The sequence below is a fragment of the Genypterus blacodes genome, unplaced genomic scaffold (assembly GCF_046128005.1).
Source record: "Genypterus blacodes isolate CSIRO-AG114 ecotype Tasmania unplaced genomic scaffold, CSIRO-AGI_Gbla_v1 ptg000017l_1, whole genome shotgun sequence".
Taxonomy (NCBI): Eukaryota; Metazoa; Chordata; class Actinopteri; order Ophidiiformes; family Ophidiidae; genus Genypterus; species Genypterus blacodes.
The window spans coordinates 191308-212066 of NW_027466831.1; the positions used below are offsets into that span (position 1 = coordinate 191308).

Consider the following 20759-nt stretch of genomic DNA (forward strand, 5'->3'; position numbering starts at 1 on the left):
CACAGTTGTTAGTTCTATCCATCACAATCAAAGAAATATATTTGCAGTTGCCACTGCTTTAATAACATTCTCAGCCTCAACGTGGTCGAACAGCTAATTGGTGTTTAGTGCAAAGTAGAAAGTAGAAAGCACTCAGTATTGACTTCTCTAATACAGCGTGTGATGACAGAATGAAGCTCCAAAGCTGCCATGTGGTTTGTTTTGAAAGCTGCGTTTCTGAAAACTGCAGCTGAGGTCCAAAGGACACATTAAAGAAACAACCAAAGCTTCAGACACTTCCTGTACCCGTTTCAGCTGACATTCTCCTTGGCTTTATGGTTATGGCATCACCAGTTGTCTTCATGACTGTAAACAAGCAATGTGCAACTCTAAAACTGATTGGGCAATGAACAAAACAACAGACACAAGTAATAAACCTTTAAAGTATTGTATTAAATAAAATGTAATAGTACACACACAAAATAAACAGAAAGCTTTATTTATAAGAACTAAGGAGTGTGATGTTCATCCATTATTTAGGCTAAAGGACTGTAAAATGGCTAAAACCTACAAGGCAGCAGTGCTACACATAATGCCAAATTATTTTTTCTAATCAATCTCACGCAAAAAGATGTAGCGAAAAAACAAGCCACACAAGGTAGGAAGTTTAAGGGGATTTTGCTGGACTGGAAAATAGAGTTTAGAGTCTTAGACTGTGTTTAGTTTTTCTTTCTAGACCAACGACAGCACAAACACGCCACAGGAGGGCGTCATCTGGACAGACATGGACCAGTCTGCCTTATCCATTACTACAATGTATCTAAGTTAATATAAGGATGACATTTTCATGTCAAAAGTTTTTGTCAACATATTTCTGCTTTAATGAAGGATAACGCTGATTACCGCGTTATTTTGTTCCATCTACCCGATAATCGACAACAGGGATTTGATTGGTCATTCATTATCACGTGACGTCGAAATAGTGTATTTGTTTCTCATTTCTGTCCGAATATAGTCCGTATAGTTGTATATTCAGACCCTGACCTTAACCCTGATGACAATTCGTACGTTTAGCAAACTTCCGTGAGAGTCCCTCCTACGTCGTCTGTAATGGCTACTGACTGTTGTTGTCGAATCTCGGGTGGGGACAAAACTAACGCGCAGGAACCGCTGTTGTGCTTCCTGTTTGTTTTACCGTAACTAAATTGTGCGTGCTGCCCTGCTTCCTGTCTGCCACACCTTCAGCCTGACAGCCCAGATGTAAAGGACCGTGCGCCCTTCTCTAGATCGGAAACTCGCCTGTGACGTAACGAAACCCAGGCGTGCAGCGTTAAATAAGGGTTTTAACACAGTTTACCGGCATTTACCTCGGAATAACGGCGTCCCCTCACTCCTGAGAAGCTTTGTTTGGTTAGTTTGGTATCTGCTGATCGGACAGGAAAACGGAAAGGAAAGTTAGTAGCTCGTAATTGCTGATTCTGGTAAGGTTTCACCCATTTCGTCGTCGTTGGCAACGGTTTAATTCTTTTGCTATGTTACCTTTCTCCCTCGGTGAAGCTAAGCATAGCTAGCACTAATTTACACTACTGTTTACCTCTTAAACATTGGCGTTTAAACTGATTTACAAGGCCTCTCTGCCAATCCCTGGGAATATTTACCTGAAATTTTCCTGTGACATAATGTCTGCGGCCCTCCCTAATCTCTCACCTGACCTGGTCACTCATCATAACATTAGAAGGACTCTGCTTTCCTGCCGGTGTTGCTATGACATTTACGTCCAGTTTACGTAATGATTTTGTATTTTCAATATGAACGTGTGATGTAAAATCACGCCACTGAAGATGCTCCTATAACGTGCAAGTTATAACGTGCTGTATTTTGAAGCCACACACACACGCACACACACGCACACAACTGCTTTTTTTTAAACGCCCCGTTTTCATTTAAAGGCTATACTTAGTTGAGCCTGTGACCTGCTTCCTTCCTCTCTCTCTCTCTCTCTCAATGCACACACACACTTTCATACCTCTGTTCCGATCTCCTTCTCTCAGTCTCTTCCTCTGTCTCTCTGCCTTTGTGTCCAGACATGGCTGACCTACTGAGGCTCCTGCTCCGGGTGGCTGAGAAGGCGGCTAACGTGGCTCGGGTCTGCAGGCAGGAGGCTCCCCTCTTCCAGCTCCTGGTACAGGAGAAAACTGGAGACGACAAAAACAAGAAGTTCCTCCAAGACTTCAAGACACTGGCGGACGTGGTGATCCAGGAGATGATCCGTCATGATGTGGGAGCTCAGGTTGGAGACACGGCTGTGATGATTGGTGTATGGAACAAAGATGATTTCGATTTTAATAGTTTTCTGTCCCGCTCTTTTGTTTTAGTTCCCTGAAATGGTTGGCTACATACATGGAGAGGAGTCCAACAAGTTTGAAAATGGGCTTGGTAATTATCGTATATTAGACTCATGACTTTAAGGGAAAGATACATCAAATTTATTACAACAACCTGTAAGCGTTAAGAGTGTTTAGGTTCAGGTTTATGCAAATCAGACTTGCTATCGTGACATAAAGAGAGTGAGTCATCTGTCATCTAAAATACTCAGAGTATACGTAAAAACTGGGAGTGAGTCACTTTTTAAATATTTAAGAAGCTTCTTTTTCTTTGTAAATATTTGTGCTGTGATGACACACACACTGTCTTTGTCTCTCAGGGGAGAGTGTGACGGTCACGGTGTGTGCAACAGAGCAGGGGACGGCAGCACTGCTGGCCTCAGTGCTGGATGGAGACGAGACAGCTGCGTCTCTCCTGGCACGGGCCATCCACCAAGACCCGGAGAGCACGGTCCACGCCGGCACGGACGGACTGACTGTGCCTCTCAGCCCCTCTGAGCTCGGGATCTGGATCGACCCTATAGGTGAGAGGCCCAACATGCGCTCGCCTGCAATGAGTTTACATCCCGCCTTCAGCCCCTCGGTGAGAATTGTTTGCGTTTGCTGTTTTTAATCAAGACGCCACCAGCCAGTATATAGAGGGCCGCGAGGAGGTGCTGGAGGAGGGACACCTGTCGCCTTCAGGTCTGCACTGCGCTCTGGTTTTGATTGGTGTTTACCTGAGGAGCACAGGAGAGCCAGTCATGGGCGTCATCAACCAGCCGTTCAACTACAAAGATCCAGCAGGTGGAGGGTAAGTGAAACCTGACGCGAAAATATATCACAATTCACAGATTGCCCAAGCCCACTATCAAGCAGGGACCTCAGCATCTTCAGTCTAATGTTCTCACAGGCTATTTTGGTCCTCAAACTAAAGTAACACAATCTCTCCAACTTACCACTGATTATTTATTCATGTGTTTGTCCCAGGTGGCGGGGGAAGCATTTCTGGGGTGTGTCCTGTGGCGCCATCAGAGTCTGCTCAGTGTCCCGCCCCAGCGACAGACCTGATCAGAGCAAAGGGGGGCGAGCCATGTCACTGGTCCTGAGCTCCAGTGAGAAGGAGGTGGTAAAGGAAGCTCTGGCCTCGCTGTGCGGCCCTGACAAGCTCGTATACGCGTCCGGAGCGGGCTACAAGATCCTCTGCGTCATACAGGGTCTGGCCGACGTCTACGTCCTCTCTGAGGGGAGCACCTTCAAGTGGGACTCCTGTGCCCCTCATGCTTTGCTCCTGGCCCTTGGAGGAGGTATAGTGGACTTAAATAAGTGCCTCCAGCCCAGCAGCGAGCCAGACGATCACCAGGCTGAACTGGTCTATCACCAGTCTAACACAGAGTGTAAAGGGGCAGACCGCTGGGCCAATGGCGGAGGCCTGGTGGCTTATCGAGACCAGGCTCAGCTTCACAGCATCATTGGTGCTTTAAGGGGAAAAGTGTGACTGTGATGGGTGAAATGTGGAGGGAATCAGCTCTGTATCAAGTAGTAGTTGTTGTATATAATATCCATATTTTCTATAGGGGGGTGAGTGAGTTGTAGGCAGAGGCATTTTACTTTTAGCAGTAAAACTTACTTTTTATATATAATATATATATATGCAAAGGTATATGTGACAGTTTACACTTTAGGTCTAGGTATAATAATGTGTGAAAAGACTGCCGAGTAATAAAGTATCAGTCAGTTTTAATATAGATCTAGATCTATTAAATGGTATTAGCTGTAGCACTGAGGTGCACCCTTGTGTTTGTACTCCCCGAGCCACTGAAACGTTATTTGTAATTAGTTCAGGCCCAAACTGAAGCTAAGCATTTATTAAAAATGCGAAACTTTGTAACTGTTTCTGTCCAACAAGCAACTGGAGTGCTCACTGCTGGACAGATGAGCGATGTTTGACTGTCGGGTAAAACTGGTTGAGACCATGTTTGAGAAGTGCAGCTTTGTCATGATTTACACACAATCAGTTTGAAAGGTATTTGAAAAAAAAAAATGGGGGGGGATGAGAGTGAAGTGTGAAAACCTGCAGCTCTGAAACATTTCCTTTTAAGGAGCAGAGACTTAGACGTGCCCTGCTGTGGCCAGAGCTCCTTTAGTTAATGGGGTCAGAGAATGGAAAAGCCTTATGAGGTAAATGCTCAGAGAGCCTGTTTGAATGAAACATAGGGGCTGAAGGATGGGAAGTATGACTATCAGCACAGATACTTATCATGTTGGACAAAGGAACACAATTATTTTCATAGTGACATAACTTGTGTATGTATGTTTATATATATATATGTATGCATCATGTAGTAGATGAGGAATCATTTCTTATGTATATTGAGCACAAACACAAACATTGTGCATATATGAAATCATCTTTATTTTGAAAACCAGAGAAAGCGGGGGAATGAAGCTAGACTGATATTTCTTTGCCAGTCAGGGAACTCGCCTCATATTCCCAACAAAAGTGGAACGAGTGGAACCTGCACATTAAACCCTGATGATTGTCAGATTTGTTTGTTTTTTTTGCAATACTTCTGCATATTGTATTAAAAGTATGAAAAGGAAAACAAAACACTGGTGTGTCGGCTCAACTGACTTCATGTTCTTGGATATTCTAAGAACTGCTACTTCAATCTGAAAATAGGCCTTTCTCTGACACGTTTGATGTTGGACTAGATTAGCGAGGCCCAATCAGCCTTCTTAGCAGTTTTCTCAAAAACCCTAACGTGAATCTATAAATTGTGTGTTTTGGGAATTGGGATGAAAGCAAAAGAAAAGTATGAACAAGGTAAAATTGCACATCACTGAAAAAACAAATGCACCAACCTGGTTGAACTAAAAACTGCAGTAAAGCCTGTAGCTCTGCTCATACGTTTTCTATAAAGCCACGACTGAAGTGTTTCTCACTTATATATTCATTTCCTGCAACTGAATCGCAACATTCTGAACGTAATACTGTTGGCCTGCATAGTTCTGTGTGGTCTGAATCAGTTTATGCTACTGAACCGTTTACCAAACCAAAGACCGTTTATACTCCCACCGACTTTTAAAAACGGGCCGCTTGATGTTACAACTCCTCAATCTCGCAAAGTTGCACGAATAAGAAAACAATTTGACACGTGAGAAGAACAAACAATGTCTTAAGTTCTTGCTTCCGTCACACCCCAGTTTACCACCCAGGTGATTACAAAGCCCTCACAGCAGTTCTGATATTCAGGCGTGGTAACCGCCGACGACATGCTTGTGCAGTGGAAAAAAAAAATAACGCAGACAATTTGTCACTCGTTTCACATTCAAATTCTACAAACAATATTTTCACTTGCAAATATGAGCTGTTAGCCTAGCAGGTTATAGCTCTGACTCAGCTGGAACTGAAGAGCTCGGTTAAGCTTCATGACCACAGCGCTGTTCAGTCAAAACCCCCTCGGATATTATTTACTGAAGTGGGTGTGCAAAGTAACACAAAAAAAAAAAAACCCTGAACGTGACACTTTTTTCACTTTTCATCATCAAAACAGCATAATAAACAAATTAGCTAAACACCGTATCACAGTACTCTCTCAATCTTCAGCTGTAAACAGTATTCATAAAATTCACCCGCACTCAAACCGTCATTTCCCTCGACGAAGTCCCATCAAGAACTGTGGTGAAACCAAGCAAAGCGCCCCCCAAAACTGTACCCACATATCGATCACAAACGTCCTTTCACGCTTCGGTACGATCGAGCGGAGGAGAAATAAAAGTGTTAATCGCGTTTTTGTTTGCTCTTTTTGAAGTGACGCCCAAGACCTTGACATTTTGAATTTTGTTTCGCTTCATCCGGGTATGGCGCGAGTTTTAGTTGGGAGTTTCTCTAAAGATAAATCTGAATGTATGCAAGGCAGCTGGCAGAAGAAACCTGACATGAACCAAGTTTATTCAAAGGTTAAAGTGGATCTACACCCAGTGGCCACATTAGACTGTGACCATCATGGTGCTGTTGTGTTGGAACTGTATCAATCACACACACCGCACACACACACGCACGCACGCACACGCGCACACGGGGTCATTCAATACAACACTGAGCTAAATCAACAACTCTGACATAATGAATACATCAGCTTCAGCTGGCCTAAGTGGCCACTGAGTGTATACGGATACTAGTTGTCTACAAATCGATACAACTACTGAACTGTCCTGAGCTCGACTGTGACACACCCTTTAGATCTGACAGACGTGGCGGTGTATCACTAATTTAGTGTTTATGGCTTTTTAATCTGTTCCCACAAGTCATGTATGCTGTAATGGCACTTAACAAGAGGAAGCACCTTCATGAAGAGGAGGTTTTTGACAATGGGAATGAGGACTTTAACAGCTAAAAGTGGCTAAAAGTGAAAACAGACCGGGCGACTGCAACGTGTTTCTAACCTAAGGGAGGGGAAACAAACGGATGGGGGTTCTTTGCTTCATCCCAATAATATCCTAAATGACAGGAAATAGGCTTAAGATCCAGGTCGGTGTCAAATATTGGCAGTTCTTTTCTATATGGATGGCAGTACAACACAAATCCACTGATGGGTTTAAAAAGCTAAATGTGCTGAGGAAAATTATTCTATATCAAAATGTCAAGGTCCCGTTCAGAGCGTTCAGACCTCACAGCAGCTCAGCAAGGGGAAGAGGGGAAGAATGGTTTCATAAGATCTATAATCTTTACATCCAGAAAACCCCTGACTTTCCTCTATTTGTTGTTTCAAATGAATGGACTTAGGACGCGAGATGTTCCCTGGTAATCACCATAGAAATGAATAGACTTGTTTATGTGCTGTGCTCCAGAAGTCAAAAGTCATGGCCGCGTGTTTTCTGGTTCTCAAGAGGCAAACTTCCTGTTTATGAGAATCCATATGTAAGACTGTGTGATTGCTAACCGAGAGGCTAAATCCATAATGCTGTGACTGCATCTGAGCTTTCACCAGACAGAAATGGGGGAAACGTGTTGTTTTGCCTTATCTATCAACAAACACAGACTAAACTGAGTCCTCATAGTGACTGGAACACAAGTGGGCTAAACAACCGTTCGTCAATATCAAAAGTAGCTCCAGCCTGTAGGTGTAGAAAATGTGTACTCAAAGCTTTCTGAAGAGGATGAGCTGCTCTCTGTACTCTCAGCGTGTCTGAGGCCTCGGCTGGCTGGGGTTCATTCTTCAAATACGGCGGGGCGGACGAGGTGCAGGTCCCGAACTGGAGCCGCGTAGCGCTCACACGCGAGTCGGTAACGACTCGCCGTTCCGGTTGGATTCTAAAGCCTCCCTGCATCTCTCGCTCTGCAATGTTTTTAAAAACAATTTAGCAAATTAACGATAAAAGTGAGAACCGAAAGGGTTAAAACGCGAGGTGAATAATCATGCATCGCAGGATTTGGCAGGAAATCAAGAAAAGAAAATGCTTCATTACAGGATCCTGATAAGGACTTCAATGCAAGGCTACAGTCATCTTAAAGACCAACAAAAAAGGTTAATTGAGAGGTAAAGCACCACCGCTGGCACCTCTTCATCCCTCCGTCAATACTTCACTTAGCAGCCTCCTCTTCCTGTCTTCATGAACCCGTCTCTCTCTCTCTCTCTCTCTCTCTCTCTCTGCTGCGGCTGAAGCTTCATCCACATTCAGCTCATGAAGGGGCAGGTCTTACTTGCCCCACAGGCAGGCAAGGGACAGACATGGCCATTATTTACTTTGTCTCTGTGTTGCTACGGCGACAAACTCAAGCAGGGCCGGGAGACTTCACCTCTGGAAGGGCTTGCGGACCTTCTTCCTCCTCCTGGGGGGTTTGCCGCTTTCGGGCCACGTCTCGCCGGGCTCCGGCCGGTTGCCCCCCGGCATGAAGAAACCTGTCTGGGGCGGGGGAGGGGAGAAGGGGGACGCTCCAGCCCCGGGCGGGCTGTGAGGGGGCGGACCCGGGGGGAAGAAGCCCCCGTTGGCAGCCATGTCATTAGGAGGCCCCCCCTTGAATATACGGTTAAAGAAGTCCTGCAGGTCAGCGGGGTTGGTGGGGTTGGTGGGGCCGGCCGGATTCTCTGAGGGGGCTCTGCAAACACACACACACACACACACACACACACACACACCAGAGCCTCAGATAAAGAAGATGATGTCATGATGGATCAGGAGTGGGACATGATAATGTATTGTTCTAACGTGTCAATTGTCTTAGCACAACAAGTCTGCATGAGGAGGAGGAGGAGGAAGGTGAGAATGTATGTGCTTCAGCTCACAGATACAGGATGCCAAGTACATGGATGGTGGCGTTGTGATGCGTATGACTGAGTGGACTCACCTCTGTCGCGTAGGGTTGCTGTTGTTCTTGGAACCAAAGGAGATGTGATAGGGAACGCGGTGTGTGTCGGGTGAAATGCCTATCCTTTGGCAACCTGCCCACTCTGAAACACAACGGGCGACATCACTTTACAGAGAGAAAAAGGGTCTCCACTGAAATATGATGGAATCCCAGTTGCTTAAGCTCTGGTTGAAGACATTAAGCTGGTAGGAATCATGTTCTAACAGAGAGAGGAGAGAGGTTTACCTGTGATGTCATAGACTTTGTTGTCCATACAAGCAAAATATGTGATCCGTAGGCCCAACATGCTCGACTCCGCCCACAGGTCCCCTTCCTCGGCGCTATGGCAACGGTTACATTCTGCGCAAAACCGGGCCTCGGCGGGCTCGCGGTCCATCTCAAACCGCCTGCAAACACACACACAGGTCACAAGATCATTAAACATTTACAGCTCCGTGACCAGGAGATGTTTTGAGACTGCTGCAGGTTTTGTGAGATGGTCGGCGGCGGCGACATACTTGTGCTTGCCTTCACACTTGGTACACATCATGGTGTTCATGGCTTCCTTCAGGTCGTCCTGCAGTTTAGTGAGGAACTCATTCATGGACTTTGAGAGTTCCGTGGCAGCCATGCGTTTCCTGGGAGGGAAGAACACAGATTGGAAGAGAATGTTGACTTAGAGATAAGGACTTCTTCTACAACGTGAACATTACTGCAAAAGACGGATTATTTGCTGTCGAGAAGGTTTTGTTTTTTGTTCGTGTAGAAGGAATTTGTTGCTGTTGATTTGTGTTTATCTTTGGGAAACTGATGAAAGTAAAAGCTACTGGATAATTATGCTTTCCATTTGAAGATGTTTGATTCTTATCTCGTGTTTTCTTCAGAAGTCGTCAGTAATCAGCATTTCTGTCTTCAGGTACTCACAACTCATATTCTCTTCGTGTCTCTGGGTTACTGACGATATCCCAGGCTGCTCTCAGGACCTTGAACGCCTCTCCAGCTTGTGGGTGTTTATTCTTATCTGGATGGACCTGAATAGGAAAACGCAGAAGGAACGCTGGGATTGAGCAACTCATTAAGTCTATTGGTAACATTTTAACTGTTCACACACACACACACCTGGACGGCCAGCTGCCTGTAGGCTTTCTTCAGCTCGGCCTCGGTGGCGTGAACCTCCACGCCGAGCACGGTGAAGGGATCCAGCTCGTCCTCTGGGACCTCGGCCAGGGCCAGCAGCCTCTCCAGCTCGTGGCCCGGCTGGCCTCTGGCCGCACGGCCCGGTGACTCCGGTGTTGGCGGGGGCACGTCTCTCTTGAACCAGCTTCGGACTCGCTCGGCCAGGCCCACCACCCTCTTCCAGAGCCTTGAATCCTGGAAAGCGGCCAAGCAGCGTTTGCCCCTCTCCCCGCCGAGCCGGATCAACGCACCCTTCCCCCACTGGCACCCGAGCATCGCCAGAGTACAGAACAGTCTGAAACCAAACAGGGAGGCCGTCTTCGCCCACTTTACCGACCTAACGACTCGATCCGCCAGGCCCGCCCCCGTGGACTTTGTCCAGTTCAGAACCCGGGTGGCGTCGGCCTTCATGCCGGGTACGTCTGTGACCTTTGCGAGGAGCCGCTGCCCAAAGTTGAAAAGTTTCACTCCTCCGGTCTCGACGCCGACTCCACAGTTGTGTGTTAGCGTGACGATGATCTCCACCATCATGTGTATGCAGGAGAGGCACCAGAGGCTGAGCGACTCTGACAGCATCTCCTTGAAAGCTAAGATGAGTTGGTTTCCTGTCCGACGGCGGCCGCGGCCCTGCTGATGGTGGTGGTGGTTGCGTCGGCGCGTCTGCTTGTGCCTGCTGCCACTCGACACGTTCCCTTTCTGAAAGGAGGACGAAAAAGTGCCGGATGAATTCGGAGCGCTCTGCTCTGAGACTGAAGCCCCGGCAATGTTCCGAAATTTGCACTTCCTCCCAGTTCCTGAGTTCCTCCAACCAGACTCCCCGTTCATATCCTCTTCCTTCGCCGCATCCTCCTCTTCTTCTTCTTCTTGATTTAGACCTTCTGGATTCTCTCCATCTGAACCCTCCTCGGAATCCTCTTTGGCCTCTGCAGATCCGTAATTCTCCGCTTCCCCAAAACCACAGTCTTGTGGAGCGGCTGGGCTGTCCTGAGTACTGCGTTTGAGAAAAGCGACGTCATCCTCCTGCTCACAGTCCTCGTCCGACTCTCTGATCTCCCACTGGGTCAAATAGGTCACGGATATGGATTCGCCGTCTGGTACGTCCTCATCGCTGTCTGTAACGCCGTCCACCCCCTTCTCATCCGCTTCTCTTTCCATTTTCCTCAGTCGTCAATCGATTTAAGCTCAGGGAAGAAGGAATTTCATGGAGGGCAATAATCTAGATCCATGCTCAGTCAACATTTTCCCCAGACTCACGTCACAAAGTGAGCCTAGGGGCTCCTGAGGGTCACGCTCATTTCCACCATATCAGCAACCGCTTTCTTCAGTCAAAAGGCTACACCACACCCCACAGCTCCCATCATGCATCAGGCCTGAGGAGGAAGAGAACCAGCATTAATGCAGCGAACCCCAACACTTTCAACCCCAGCGTCTTGAGTTTTGAGGGAGAATAGAATCAACATCAACATGTGCGTTAAGCTGCTGTTACACAAGTCGCACAAAGAATTGCTGAAACAAATTAAATCATTCATTGATTACTGCACAACCTGAAAACTGACTGAAGAGAATCTGCTGTGTTTTACTTTAATTTCTATGTAAATGGAAACAAGTGTAGACACCGGCTGTTACAATGATCAATCAGCTCTTAGCTCAGCAATTTAAGCAACAATAACAGACATGTGCTCATCCAATAGTGCGCTTATGTTCGCACCTGACTACTACCTGCACGTGCGCTTCATTGAGCGACAAGGTGTGTGTGTGTGGTTATTATCTTCAGTTACACGAAAACACTTTAGCATTAACACACACGCACACACGAACCCGCAGACCTGATGCACTCATTATTACTGTCTCCTGAGAGCTAAAGATGGTTTAGATTTGCTCGTCAGTGTAACTTGTCGGCTCGGATGACATCGCAATTGAAGCTTGTTTGCAAGACGTCATCACTCTGTTAGTTTCTGATGTCATCGTTACCGTTAGGGTGAGCTTTAGCCTGATACTGTAGTGAGCAACATTAGCAGCAACACACTTCACATCACCGGGCCCTCCAATGTACATATAAACCTATATTTGGGGTTTGCAATTTCATTAAACGTTTGAAATGACACGTATTCTCGTGGTGCGCGTGCCTCTAGGTGTACAACAACAACAGCAGCTACTCCTTCTGCTGCTGGCGGCTAATGTTAGCGGGGAGCTAAGGAGCTAGCTTCCTTAGGAACTAAGCAGTGTGACTGACAGGCGCACTATTCGAGGTTCTGGTTGCCTTAAGAGCTACGGAACGTGACAGAATTTCCAACGAGCTGAAAAAAACAACAATAACGACAACAACAACAACAACACCAGAACGGCTACACGTTAACGCCTTTACTTAGCAAACAGCTAAGCTATCAGTGGTTAGCTAATAACAGCAACTGTAACGCTTCCTTCCTGCTAGGTTAGCTCGCAAGCTAAGCCACATATAACACCGCGCGGCAGCACGACAAGTAGGTGGATTGTTTTGTATCTGCATGCAAACACACCAAACGGCGCCTTTACCTCCAAGATAAGTGTGCAACCTTGTTTGTTAGCAGACAGTGGCTATGTTGCTTTTTTTAAGTCATTTCTTCTTCTGCTGCTTCCAGTTACTTCTCATTTCTTCTTCTTCCTCCTCCGCCCCCTTTTTACTGTTAGTAGACTATGTGGTGTAAACAGCTCAAATGCGCATTACTGCCACCTGCTGGGTCAGCATGGTCAAACATGGAATAACATGGGATAGTACAGTGTATGATGAAACAAATAATGGATGTTTTTTGTTGTTTTTTACTGAAATAAACTTTTTTTCAAATGATATAAATGTTTGAAATAGTGTCATTTTAAATCACAAGATCTACAAATTTAATTATTGCACTACATTATGGCTAAATTCAAAATGTGAGAATCAACGTCAGAACAAGTCCATAAACATAATGCAAATGTGTTGGATGAAGCATGTATGAATGCTTATATGTGAAGCTTTATTTTGCGTTCAGGACGACAGATGTGTATTAACAGAAAAACAACAAAAGAACACTTTAAATTGTTCCACAAGTTGTCACACAGGACAGCTACATACAGATCACAAATTACTTGAAAGACGTGTTGGTGTACATGCATGGGAGCAGTTACAATGTAATTAGTTTAAACCAGTTGGTCCAAAAATCCATGAATGTTGAACCTAGCAAATCACACAGAATACATTGTATGGAATATGTATATAACTGTTATTTAACTCTCTGTACTCCACGTTCTGACGTCTCAATTCCAATAAACCAAGACTGTAAAAGCAATCAATAAATCAGTAAAAGCAACCAATAAATCATTTTTTTTTATATGTGTGGTGTGTATAGTGTGTGTAGAGCTTTGAAGGCACAGGGAAAATTGGTAAACAATAAATAATAATAAGGATATCAGTCAAGTTTATAGATGTTTATTCTAGGAAGCAGTGGCTCTTGTACAAGTATGATACACATATGGACTCCCCCAACAACAACAACAACAAAAACCCCAACTTGGCTGTTTGTTTGTTTCCAGTAAGAGGTAAAACTGGACATACCGAATTTAACCTCGTGTTTATTGTACACCACCACGTGACTTGCTTAGGGGGGTCTTCTGCATGGGAAACTTTAAATAAGGGGGCTTCGGGAAACCCCCCTGCTGCGTAGGACCTCAAATCTTCAAGACTCACAGGGGTTAATTTCAAGCCCCCGCCACCTCCACCCACGTCTCCAATTTGAATGCCGCCTCTCTACCGGGAGAGGAAGGCTCTTTTTCGGTCAGATGGCGTGCTGCAGTCCGCCCCCGTCATTCTCCAACCCACACAGACAGCAAAAAAAAGGCAGCCAGCAACCAATACGGTGCGCCGGAGGAGGATTTCTGCCAGTGATTTCAGACGAGGTACGTTAACCCAAAGGGGATTTACTACAGCAGTCTGAGCTGGAAAAGCGAGATGACATAGGTAACAAGAGTCAAGAATAGCAGAAGATTAGGAGTAATGTGTCTTTAATCGGGGTGTTTCTTCTTCTTTCTAACATCTGGCACATGATTTTAGTAGCTGCGTTCGCGTCCAGTCGCCCGCACTAACAGAGACAGGATTCATGAGATCAGATACAAATACAAGTTGATACTTTATAGGCTCGTTTCGAATCTTGCGGAATCTTGTCGTTTTCTCTACCTTTTGTCAGTTTGATTCCCGGTAGTTCAGCTTAGGGAATCGTTGGATAATTGTTGGGTAGACACCTTTGCGTAATTACGCCGGTCCCTCTGCACACCCAGCCATCTATCCTGAACAAGGTAAGACATGTGAATGCAGTGATTCCTCTGTAATGGCTTGTGTAGATTTGACTAAAACGCTTTTATAAAAAGTGATACATGTGAGATGTGATACCGGGAGGAGCCACAGCTGCCTTCTGCTCCACAGCTCCACATCAACTTCCTACACTCTCCCATTTTTTCTTATTGTTGCAACCATATGGAAACATATGGCAACAGGTACTAGATGAAGCCAAAGCGTAACCTAAGTAAATAACTTGTGCAGACTTCCCTCAGGTTTATCCTTTTTTCCATTTTTCTTCAACTTTCCAGTGCAGCACCATGTCTCTGCCACGCACGCTTGGGGAGTTGCAGCTCTATCGGGTGCTGCAGAGGGCCAACTTGCTGGCCTATTATGAAACCTTCATCCAGCAGGGTGGTGACGACGTGCAGCAGCTCTGTGAAGCAGCAGAGGATGAGTTTCTGGAGATCATGGCACTAGTTGGCATGGCCACCAAGCCGCTGCATGTGCGTAGGCTGCAAAAGGCCCTCAGAGACTGGGCAGCAAACCCTGCCCTGTTTAGCCAGCCTGTCTCTAATCTCCCTCACGGGGGCATTCCACTCTTCAAAGTTGACGGGACGGGCGCAAGTGGATCAGCAAAGAAGTCTGTGAGCAATGGCCAGCCTGGTTCACCGTGTGAAAGGGAGGATCGAGCGTGTCTCACCCCAATGCACAGTGGAAGTCCAAGAAGCCCGTGTTCACAGGCCTCCCCCCAGCCCCCGGACACTCACTACAGGGAAAAACTGTCCCCCATGGACCCACACTGGCTCAGCCCCGAGCCGGACGGGAACTGCACTCTGGCCCCTGCGTCTGGCTTAGAAGACGAGCCACCCAGCCCGCCTCTGCTGTCCTCATGTCCCCCAGGTCCGTCCACATCTCCGTGCTCCTCGACGTTTGTCCCGGCCCCACTGTCAGCCTGGCCGGGGGGGCAGCTGGATGGAGAAACAGCGAGGGCGGTGGTGGAAAGCGTGGACAGGCTCCTCAGGACCATGCCCAGGTCAGATGCTGCAGAGGTGAAGAGTCTGCTGAGAATGAACAAGAAGATGGCAAAGACAGTGGGTCATATCTTCAAAATGGGGTCCCAGGATGCCAACAAGGAGGAGGAGATCAGAAAGTACAGCCTCATTTACGGACGCTTTGATTCCAAGCGGAGAGAAGGCAAGCAGCTCACACACCACGAGGTAAAGAGAGGTGTTTGCATCTATCATAACAGATTCCTTACCTACATATTGTTTAACAGAGAGGAGCTTTACTCAGGTGTATGCTTTTCAAAGTACAGAATACAATGTTAGGTCTTCATGTTATTTACATCATTTCCACATTGCCCCTCATTGTCCCTCTTCTCCCCCAGTTAATTATCAATGAAGCTGCTGCCCAGTTCTGTATGCGTGATAATGCCCTTCTGCTGAGACGGGTGGAGCTCTTTTCTTTAGCTCGGCAGGTGGCCAGAAAATGTGCCTACACCTCCACACTGAAGCATGCAAGGTAAGGGCGGTGCCTCTGGGGGGGGGGAGAGGGTTTTCCTACCAGCAGCCTCCATGGATGTTTGTTCCAGACAGCAAAACCTTAAACACTCCACAGCAGTAAAGTAATATAGACATATGGTCAACAACCTATTCTGCAGGGGAGAAGGGGAAAAAGGGATTTGGCAAATCCTTCATAAGTCATTTAGCTTAGGTACATTTTCAGGGGATGAACCTAGTTAGTATGTGGGTACCCTGGGAATCAAACTACTAACAGGCTGTACACTTTGAGCAGGGCCTCACATAACAGTTTGCTAATGTGGACAAAGCATGTGAAAGTACTAGTACTACTACTCATGTTGTTAAAGTATAAATTGTACCTAAATTGTGGCGAAAAAACTTTTGAAATGACTTCACTAAATGTGTTCTATGACCACAGTATTAGAAATTAAAACAATATAACCAGTAGCTTTAGACATAGTTAGTTCATGTTTCACCACATGGCAGCTGTGCCTCTACACATTTTGGTTGCTTAAGTATTAATCTTGTGTTCTTAGTTGCGTCACAAGTTGAATCAAACTTGTGCCCAGTCTGACTTTCTGCCTGTTGCTGCATGTTATGAAAGTGATGAAACAGTGCTCCATCATTTTGTCACCACAGGACAAATCCAGATGAGAACGGCGCTCCGTCCCAAAAGAGAGCGAGGCATGAGGTGAGTGTACAGAGCAGCAGAGCTCACAAAGCAGCCGGTGTGAATGCGTAACGTGTACGTAAAGGGAGCGGGATCAAAGAGGAGGTCACGTGTCAGAAATGGGTCAACAGGACCGCATCGTCACTGTGTCTCTGATGTGTTGTAGGTAATTGTGCCAGAGGGCGCGTCATCACTTCTCGGGATGGAGGCGTCAGAAGGTTTGACCCAGAGGGCAGATGATGACAGCTTATCTGCAGAGAACCTGGATAGTTTATCACACGGTACAAGACCTAAGAACTGATTTGCATAACTCATCAATGTATCCCCCCCCCCTACACACACACATACACACGTCCTTCCCGTTGCTGTTAGATAAGTCATGATCAATGTGTTATAGATCACATGTTCAACCCGCTCTGTCTGTCCTGTTAGACATCGCCTCACAGTGCAACCGGTCTCCATCCTCACGCCCCCCCACCGACAACTCCAACCCCGCCAACTGGAGTCGCCATCTCATACAGCAAACGCTTATGGACGAAGGGCTGCGATTGGCTAGGATGGTGTCACATGATCGGGCTGGTAAGATCAGCCTGGGTTCAGACGGAGCTCACTCCACAGGTGACTTTTCAAATAACAGCTTCACAGTGTGCTTGTTCTGAATTAAAGTCCCATTTTGTGGATGGATAATGTCCTGTAGTGTAAAAACTTGAAGCGCAGGACTAAATTGTTGATATCAGGTTGAATTAAAAATGTCAGACAGAGAATCCCTAACCTCTTCTCACAATGAATATTTTATAGCTCTACAGTTTGAACTCCAGTGAGTCACAATCTCTCTGAGGTGCCGCCTCCCACCATGCACAGCTGAACTTCACCAGACTGTAAATTAGAGAGTTAGAGGGGGGAAACAGAGGGAGGTGGAGAAAGATAAGAAGAGAAGAAAGAGTGAGAGGGGAGGGAAGGAGAAGGAGAAGGGGGGGGAGTGATACACTGTTAAAGCCGTAGCATTTTTCTGACACCTCATGGCGGTTTTCACGCACAAAAAAACAAGTGATCTTCGTATTTCTGGGCTTGCGATAGCCGGCAGAAGAGACGAGGAGAGGAGAGAGAAGCCAGCAAAGACATGCGGGGGCAGGGGGAGAGGAAGTACTCTGTGGGCGGCAGATCAGACCCCCCCTTACCCATCAGTGACTGACGTCAGAGTGTGTTAGGTGCGTGGGCTGAAGGGCGGGATGGATGGGGCGTGGGGGTGAAGGAGTGGGAAGTAATTGGAGGGGCGTTGCATTGACTCACCAAGCGACAGTGTGCAAAAATAAAACCTGTGGGCAGGGAAATGGCACAGTCTTTTTTATACATCTCTGCCTCCACCAGAAGGACTGCGGAAATAACAAAAATGACATATGCTTAATCTCTGACGTCAATCTTCCTCCGAGTTTCCCCTCTCTGTCATTGATCAGAACGTAAAAGTCACTTCCTGTCAACGTCACTGTTCTCCGTCCACCGGTTTATTGAGGCACATTATCATTTGTGGGTTCATTCGAGAGCGTTTCAATCACGAACGCATAATCCCAACTGCTTGTATTGTTCCATACATGGTATTGAATGTGTGCTTTTATATCTGTGTATTATATTGTACAGTTACATTTGTATAGTTTATTATTATGAAGTATGTAATTTTATGTATATTGTTTTGTTAAATTTACATGGAAATCAGTTCTGAGTATGGATTCAGAAGGTCCTTAAACAAATCAGTCAATACTTTAGTATATGTTGCACAATAAATACTTTATGCTTGTATAGATTTAAATTGTTTGTAATATAATCATAACAAAGTTTCAAGATGTATTTATGTTTAGGAGACAGTGGACACTAATGAGCATCTAACATAAACACTAGATTTAGCAGATAAGACGCATGCATGCATCCATATTTCACATCCACATTTCACATCCACATCATATTAAGACTGTCTGGTGTCATGTCAACTATCCTGTGTTATGTTAAATACACTTGACAGAATGAGCATCACGGTTTGTTTGATTTATTTACCGACCTTGCCCTTTTGTTTATCTGATGCCATTTCTATCACCGACTCAAACTATGACTTTTGTAGTGCTATAGTAGAGTACACAAAAAAAAAACACCAAATTATATACTACTAATACTGGCCTCTCTTAATATTAATATTACATTTCCAATAAAGGAAACCTTGCTTGGTTTTGTTTGGTCATACATAAACCACATTGAGTCATGAATCTGGAGCTGGATCACACAAACTATGATTCAAAGATCAGATCACAATATTATGACCATCCACCCATCATTGTTAAGCTAAATACTGAAGACCAGAACCCATGAGCAAACATGAAATAGCCCACTTCTCAACGTTTCTACTCATTTATCTAAGAAACTGAGAGCTCGCAGTATGTGTGTCACACACTTTAGATCACATTTGTATACTCCTTGTTCGTACTCAATGCTCCTTAGACAACCGCTGAATGGTTCTGACCCCTAAGCTCAACTCTATATCAGATCTCCTCTTTATTTCTCTTCACAGATTATGAGAGTAAAGTACAGAGGAGAAGCTCGATAACAGCATGCAGGAGCAGCAGCCCCTGCATCACCAAAGATGACTCCAGCTACCGGGGGAAATGAAAGCAGGGGCACCTCAGGCCAGCGAAGTCTCATCAGTCTGCAGTGTGGGCTGTTACTGAGCAGGCTTTCACATCTTCTTACATCACTGACGCCATGAGCTCGCTCGTGGGGAGGAGAGATCTCAGAGTCACTGAAGGAAATATCTCAATATATCAGTGACACAACCCTGCAGAGACTTCCAAAGTCAAAGCTGCGTGACAAACCCCAAAGCGCTGTGTGTTACCTTCGCGTTCAGGACTTGACAGACGTGAGCAGACAGCCTGTTTACATTTATTTTGAAGCGACATGTCTCTGTGTTGTGAAGGTTTCAGCTAATAGGTGAACATTTCATTCATTTATTGTAAGCAACTTTCAAGTGCTGGAAATTTCACCTGTTTCAAATGAGGAAGGCTCGACACAGCAGGGGGCGCCACAGGAAGGAGCCGCTGCAAGTTTGGAAACTTTGGAGACGTCTACTTGAGTAACACATTTGTTTGGAACTAATGTGGGGCGACTATGGAGATTTTAAGCGACATTCTCATTAATATTACAATGTTACATTCTCTGCAGCTCATCACCCTCAGGAAATGGACGTTATAACGGCTAACTTATGGTGAAGTCAGACACGAGGGATATTCCTTAATATTTACAAGAAACAGTCTATGTAGACAGAGTGGTAGAGCCAAAGTAGATCGTTTGAGGCTTCTGTTTATGGCGTTTCTCTATGAGGTACTTATGTACTCCAAACACCCTCACTAATCTCTGTGGTGTCATTTTCTTATAGTACATTTTCTCATATTAAAGCTATTTATTGATTTCTACCACGGCGACATGTCACTTCACCTCTCTGCAGTGGAATTATTCAGGATCGGCTACAAACGGGGGTCAGCGCCTTGCTCTAGGGCCCCTCAGCAGGCCTTCTCCCTGCTCGCCTGTTGTGACAAATAGGAGAGGTAGATTGTGACATTTTGAAGCCTCAGTGGTAAACTACACTTACAGCAAGCTTTTCAGAATAATGTGGTTTATGTGCTGAAGGGTTTGGATCAAAAACATGTTATGATAAGTCTTCAGGTGTAACTGAAACTTGCAGCAGTGTATGTTTGAGAAGATATCTGTACACTTAGATATTAATAAGGCGAGTATTATGTAAAGTAGATTCACCTTCTTGGTAAAAGAAAGCAACATAATCACACGCAGAACTAGCTTTCGTCTGAGAAATTGTTTTAATGCATTCTGACTTAATCTTATAGAAAGATGGGGGAATCCCTTTGTTTAATTCAGGATTGAGTTTAGCTGTGAATCAGTTACACCTGCTTGTCTCTTCAGCATTAGATCACCTCGGTTTATTATGTTAAAACAGATTATTTATTTTGTTACTTATCAATAAATGGTATTTTATTGCCTAAAGCTGCACTTGTGTTATATGAGAGTGGTTTTCTTTGGCGCTTGAGTGTGTTGTGTGTGTGTGTGTGGTGGAGGACATGCAGGGGTTGCATCACTCAGCCATCCACACGTCAGCTGTCATCTTGTTTGTTGCACTGAGCCTTGCTGGATGCACAGACGATGCTGCCATGACTCACCTGTGCCAGTGATGTCATCATGAGTCTTTCCGCACACACACACACACACACACACACACACACACACACACACACACACACACACACACACACACACACACACACACACACACACACACACACACACACACACACACACACACACACACACACACACACACACACCCCTCCCTCCCTTTACATGGAACATGAAGACACAC

The 20759-nt window shown here is 45.6% G+C and overlaps 3 protein-coding genes across 5 annotated transcripts; 2 read left to right on the top strand and 1 right to left on the bottom strand.

Annotated features, from left to right (window-relative positions):
• The first annotated feature begins 1173 nt into the window (after window positions 1-1173).
• inpp1 (inositol polyphosphate-1-phosphatase) lies at window positions 1174-5008 on the top strand. Of its 2 annotated transcripts, none has more exons than XM_076140914.1 (6): window positions 1174-1460; window positions 2031-2269; window positions 2355-2415; window positions 2684-2887; window positions 2982-3156; window positions 3333-5008. In XM_076140914.1, exons 2-6 carry the CDS (start codon window positions 2066-2068, stop codon window positions 3838-3840), a joined length of 1152 nt encoding a protein of 383 aa, XP_075997029.1. In that variant the 5' UTR covers window positions 1174-1460; window positions 2031-2065; the 3' UTR covers window positions 3841-5008. The 2 variants fall into 2 exon arrangements, with proteins under 2 accessions (XP_075997029.1, XP_075997028.1); XM_076140913.1 differs by having other exon boundaries at window positions 1176-1460; window positions 2064-2269.
• Window positions 5009-6565: 1557 nt separating this feature from the next.
• dnajc14 (DnaJ (Hsp40) homolog, subfamily C, member 14) lies at window positions 6566-12518 on the bottom strand. The gene is made up of 7 exons (XM_076140912.1): window positions 12403-12518; window positions 9814-11240; window positions 9619-9725; window positions 9213-9332; window positions 8941-9101; window positions 8695-8797; window positions 6566-8445 (listed from the first exon to the last, which is right to left on the bottom strand). Exons 2-7 carry the CDS (start codon window positions 11023-11025, stop codon window positions 8142-8144), a joined length of 2007 nt encoding a protein of 668 aa, XP_075997027.1. The 5' UTR covers window positions 11026-11240; window positions 12403-12518; the 3' UTR covers window positions 6566-8141.
• Window positions 12519-13709: 1191 nt separating this feature from the next.
• Window positions 13710-20730, top strand: nab2 (NGFI-A binding protein 2 (EGR1 binding protein 2)). Of its 2 annotated transcripts, none has more exons than XM_076141199.1 (7): window positions 13710-13779; window positions 14467-15375; window positions 15546-15679; window positions 16318-16369; window positions 16515-16629; window positions 16781-16966; window positions 18903-20730. In XM_076141199.1, exons 2-7 carry the CDS (start codon window positions 14476-14478, stop codon window positions 18998-19000), a joined length of 1485 nt encoding a protein of 494 aa, XP_075997314.1. In that variant the 5' UTR covers window positions 13710-13779; window positions 14467-14475; the 3' UTR covers window positions 19001-20730. The 2 variants fall into 2 exon arrangements, with proteins under 2 accessions (XP_075997314.1, XP_075997313.1); XM_076141198.1 differs by having other exon boundaries at window positions 13712-14175.
• The last annotated feature ends 29 nt before the right edge of the window (window positions 20731-20759 follow it).

Excerpts from the sequence above, each read along its gene's own strand:
- dnajc14 (XM_076140912.1), bottom strand. The coding sequence starts at position 11,025 with ATGGAAAGAGAAGCGGATGAGAAGGGGGTGGACGGCGTTACAGACAGC. Across the intron at positions 9,726-9,813 it reads ACAGGCAGCTGGCCGTCCAG|GTCCATCCAGATAAGAATAA; the intron begins GTGTGTGTGTGT and ends TTTCCTATTCAG. Across the intron at positions 9,102-9,212 it reads AAGTGTGAAGGCAAGCACAA|GCGGTTTGAGATGGACCGCG; the intron begins GTATGTCGCCGC and ends GTGTGTTTGCAG.
- inpp1 (XM_076140914.1), top strand. The coding sequence starts at position 2,066 with ATGGCTGACCTACTGAGGCTCCTGCTCCGGGTGGCTGAGAAGGCGGCT. Across the intron at positions 2,888-2,981 it reads GATCTGGATCGACCCTATAG|ACGCCACCAGCCAGTATATA; the intron begins GTGAGAGGCCCA and ends TTTTTAATCAAG. Across the intron at positions 3,157-3,332 it reads AAAGATCCAGCAGGTGGAGG|GTGGCGGGGGAAGCATTTCT; the intron begins GTAAGTGAAACC and ends TGTTTGTCCCAG.
- nab2 (XM_076141199.1), top strand. The coding sequence starts at position 14,476 with ATGTCTCTGCCACGCACGCTTGGGGAGTTGCAGCTCTATCGGGTGCTG. Across the intron at positions 16,370-16,514 it reads AAAAGAGAGCGAGGCATGAG|GTAATTGTGCCAGAGGGCGC; the intron begins GTGAGTGTACAG and ends GATGTGTTGTAG. Across the intron at positions 16,967-18,902 it reads AGACGGAGCTCACTCCACAG|ATTATGAGAGTAAAGTACAG; the intron begins GTGACTTTTCAA and ends TTCTCTTCACAG.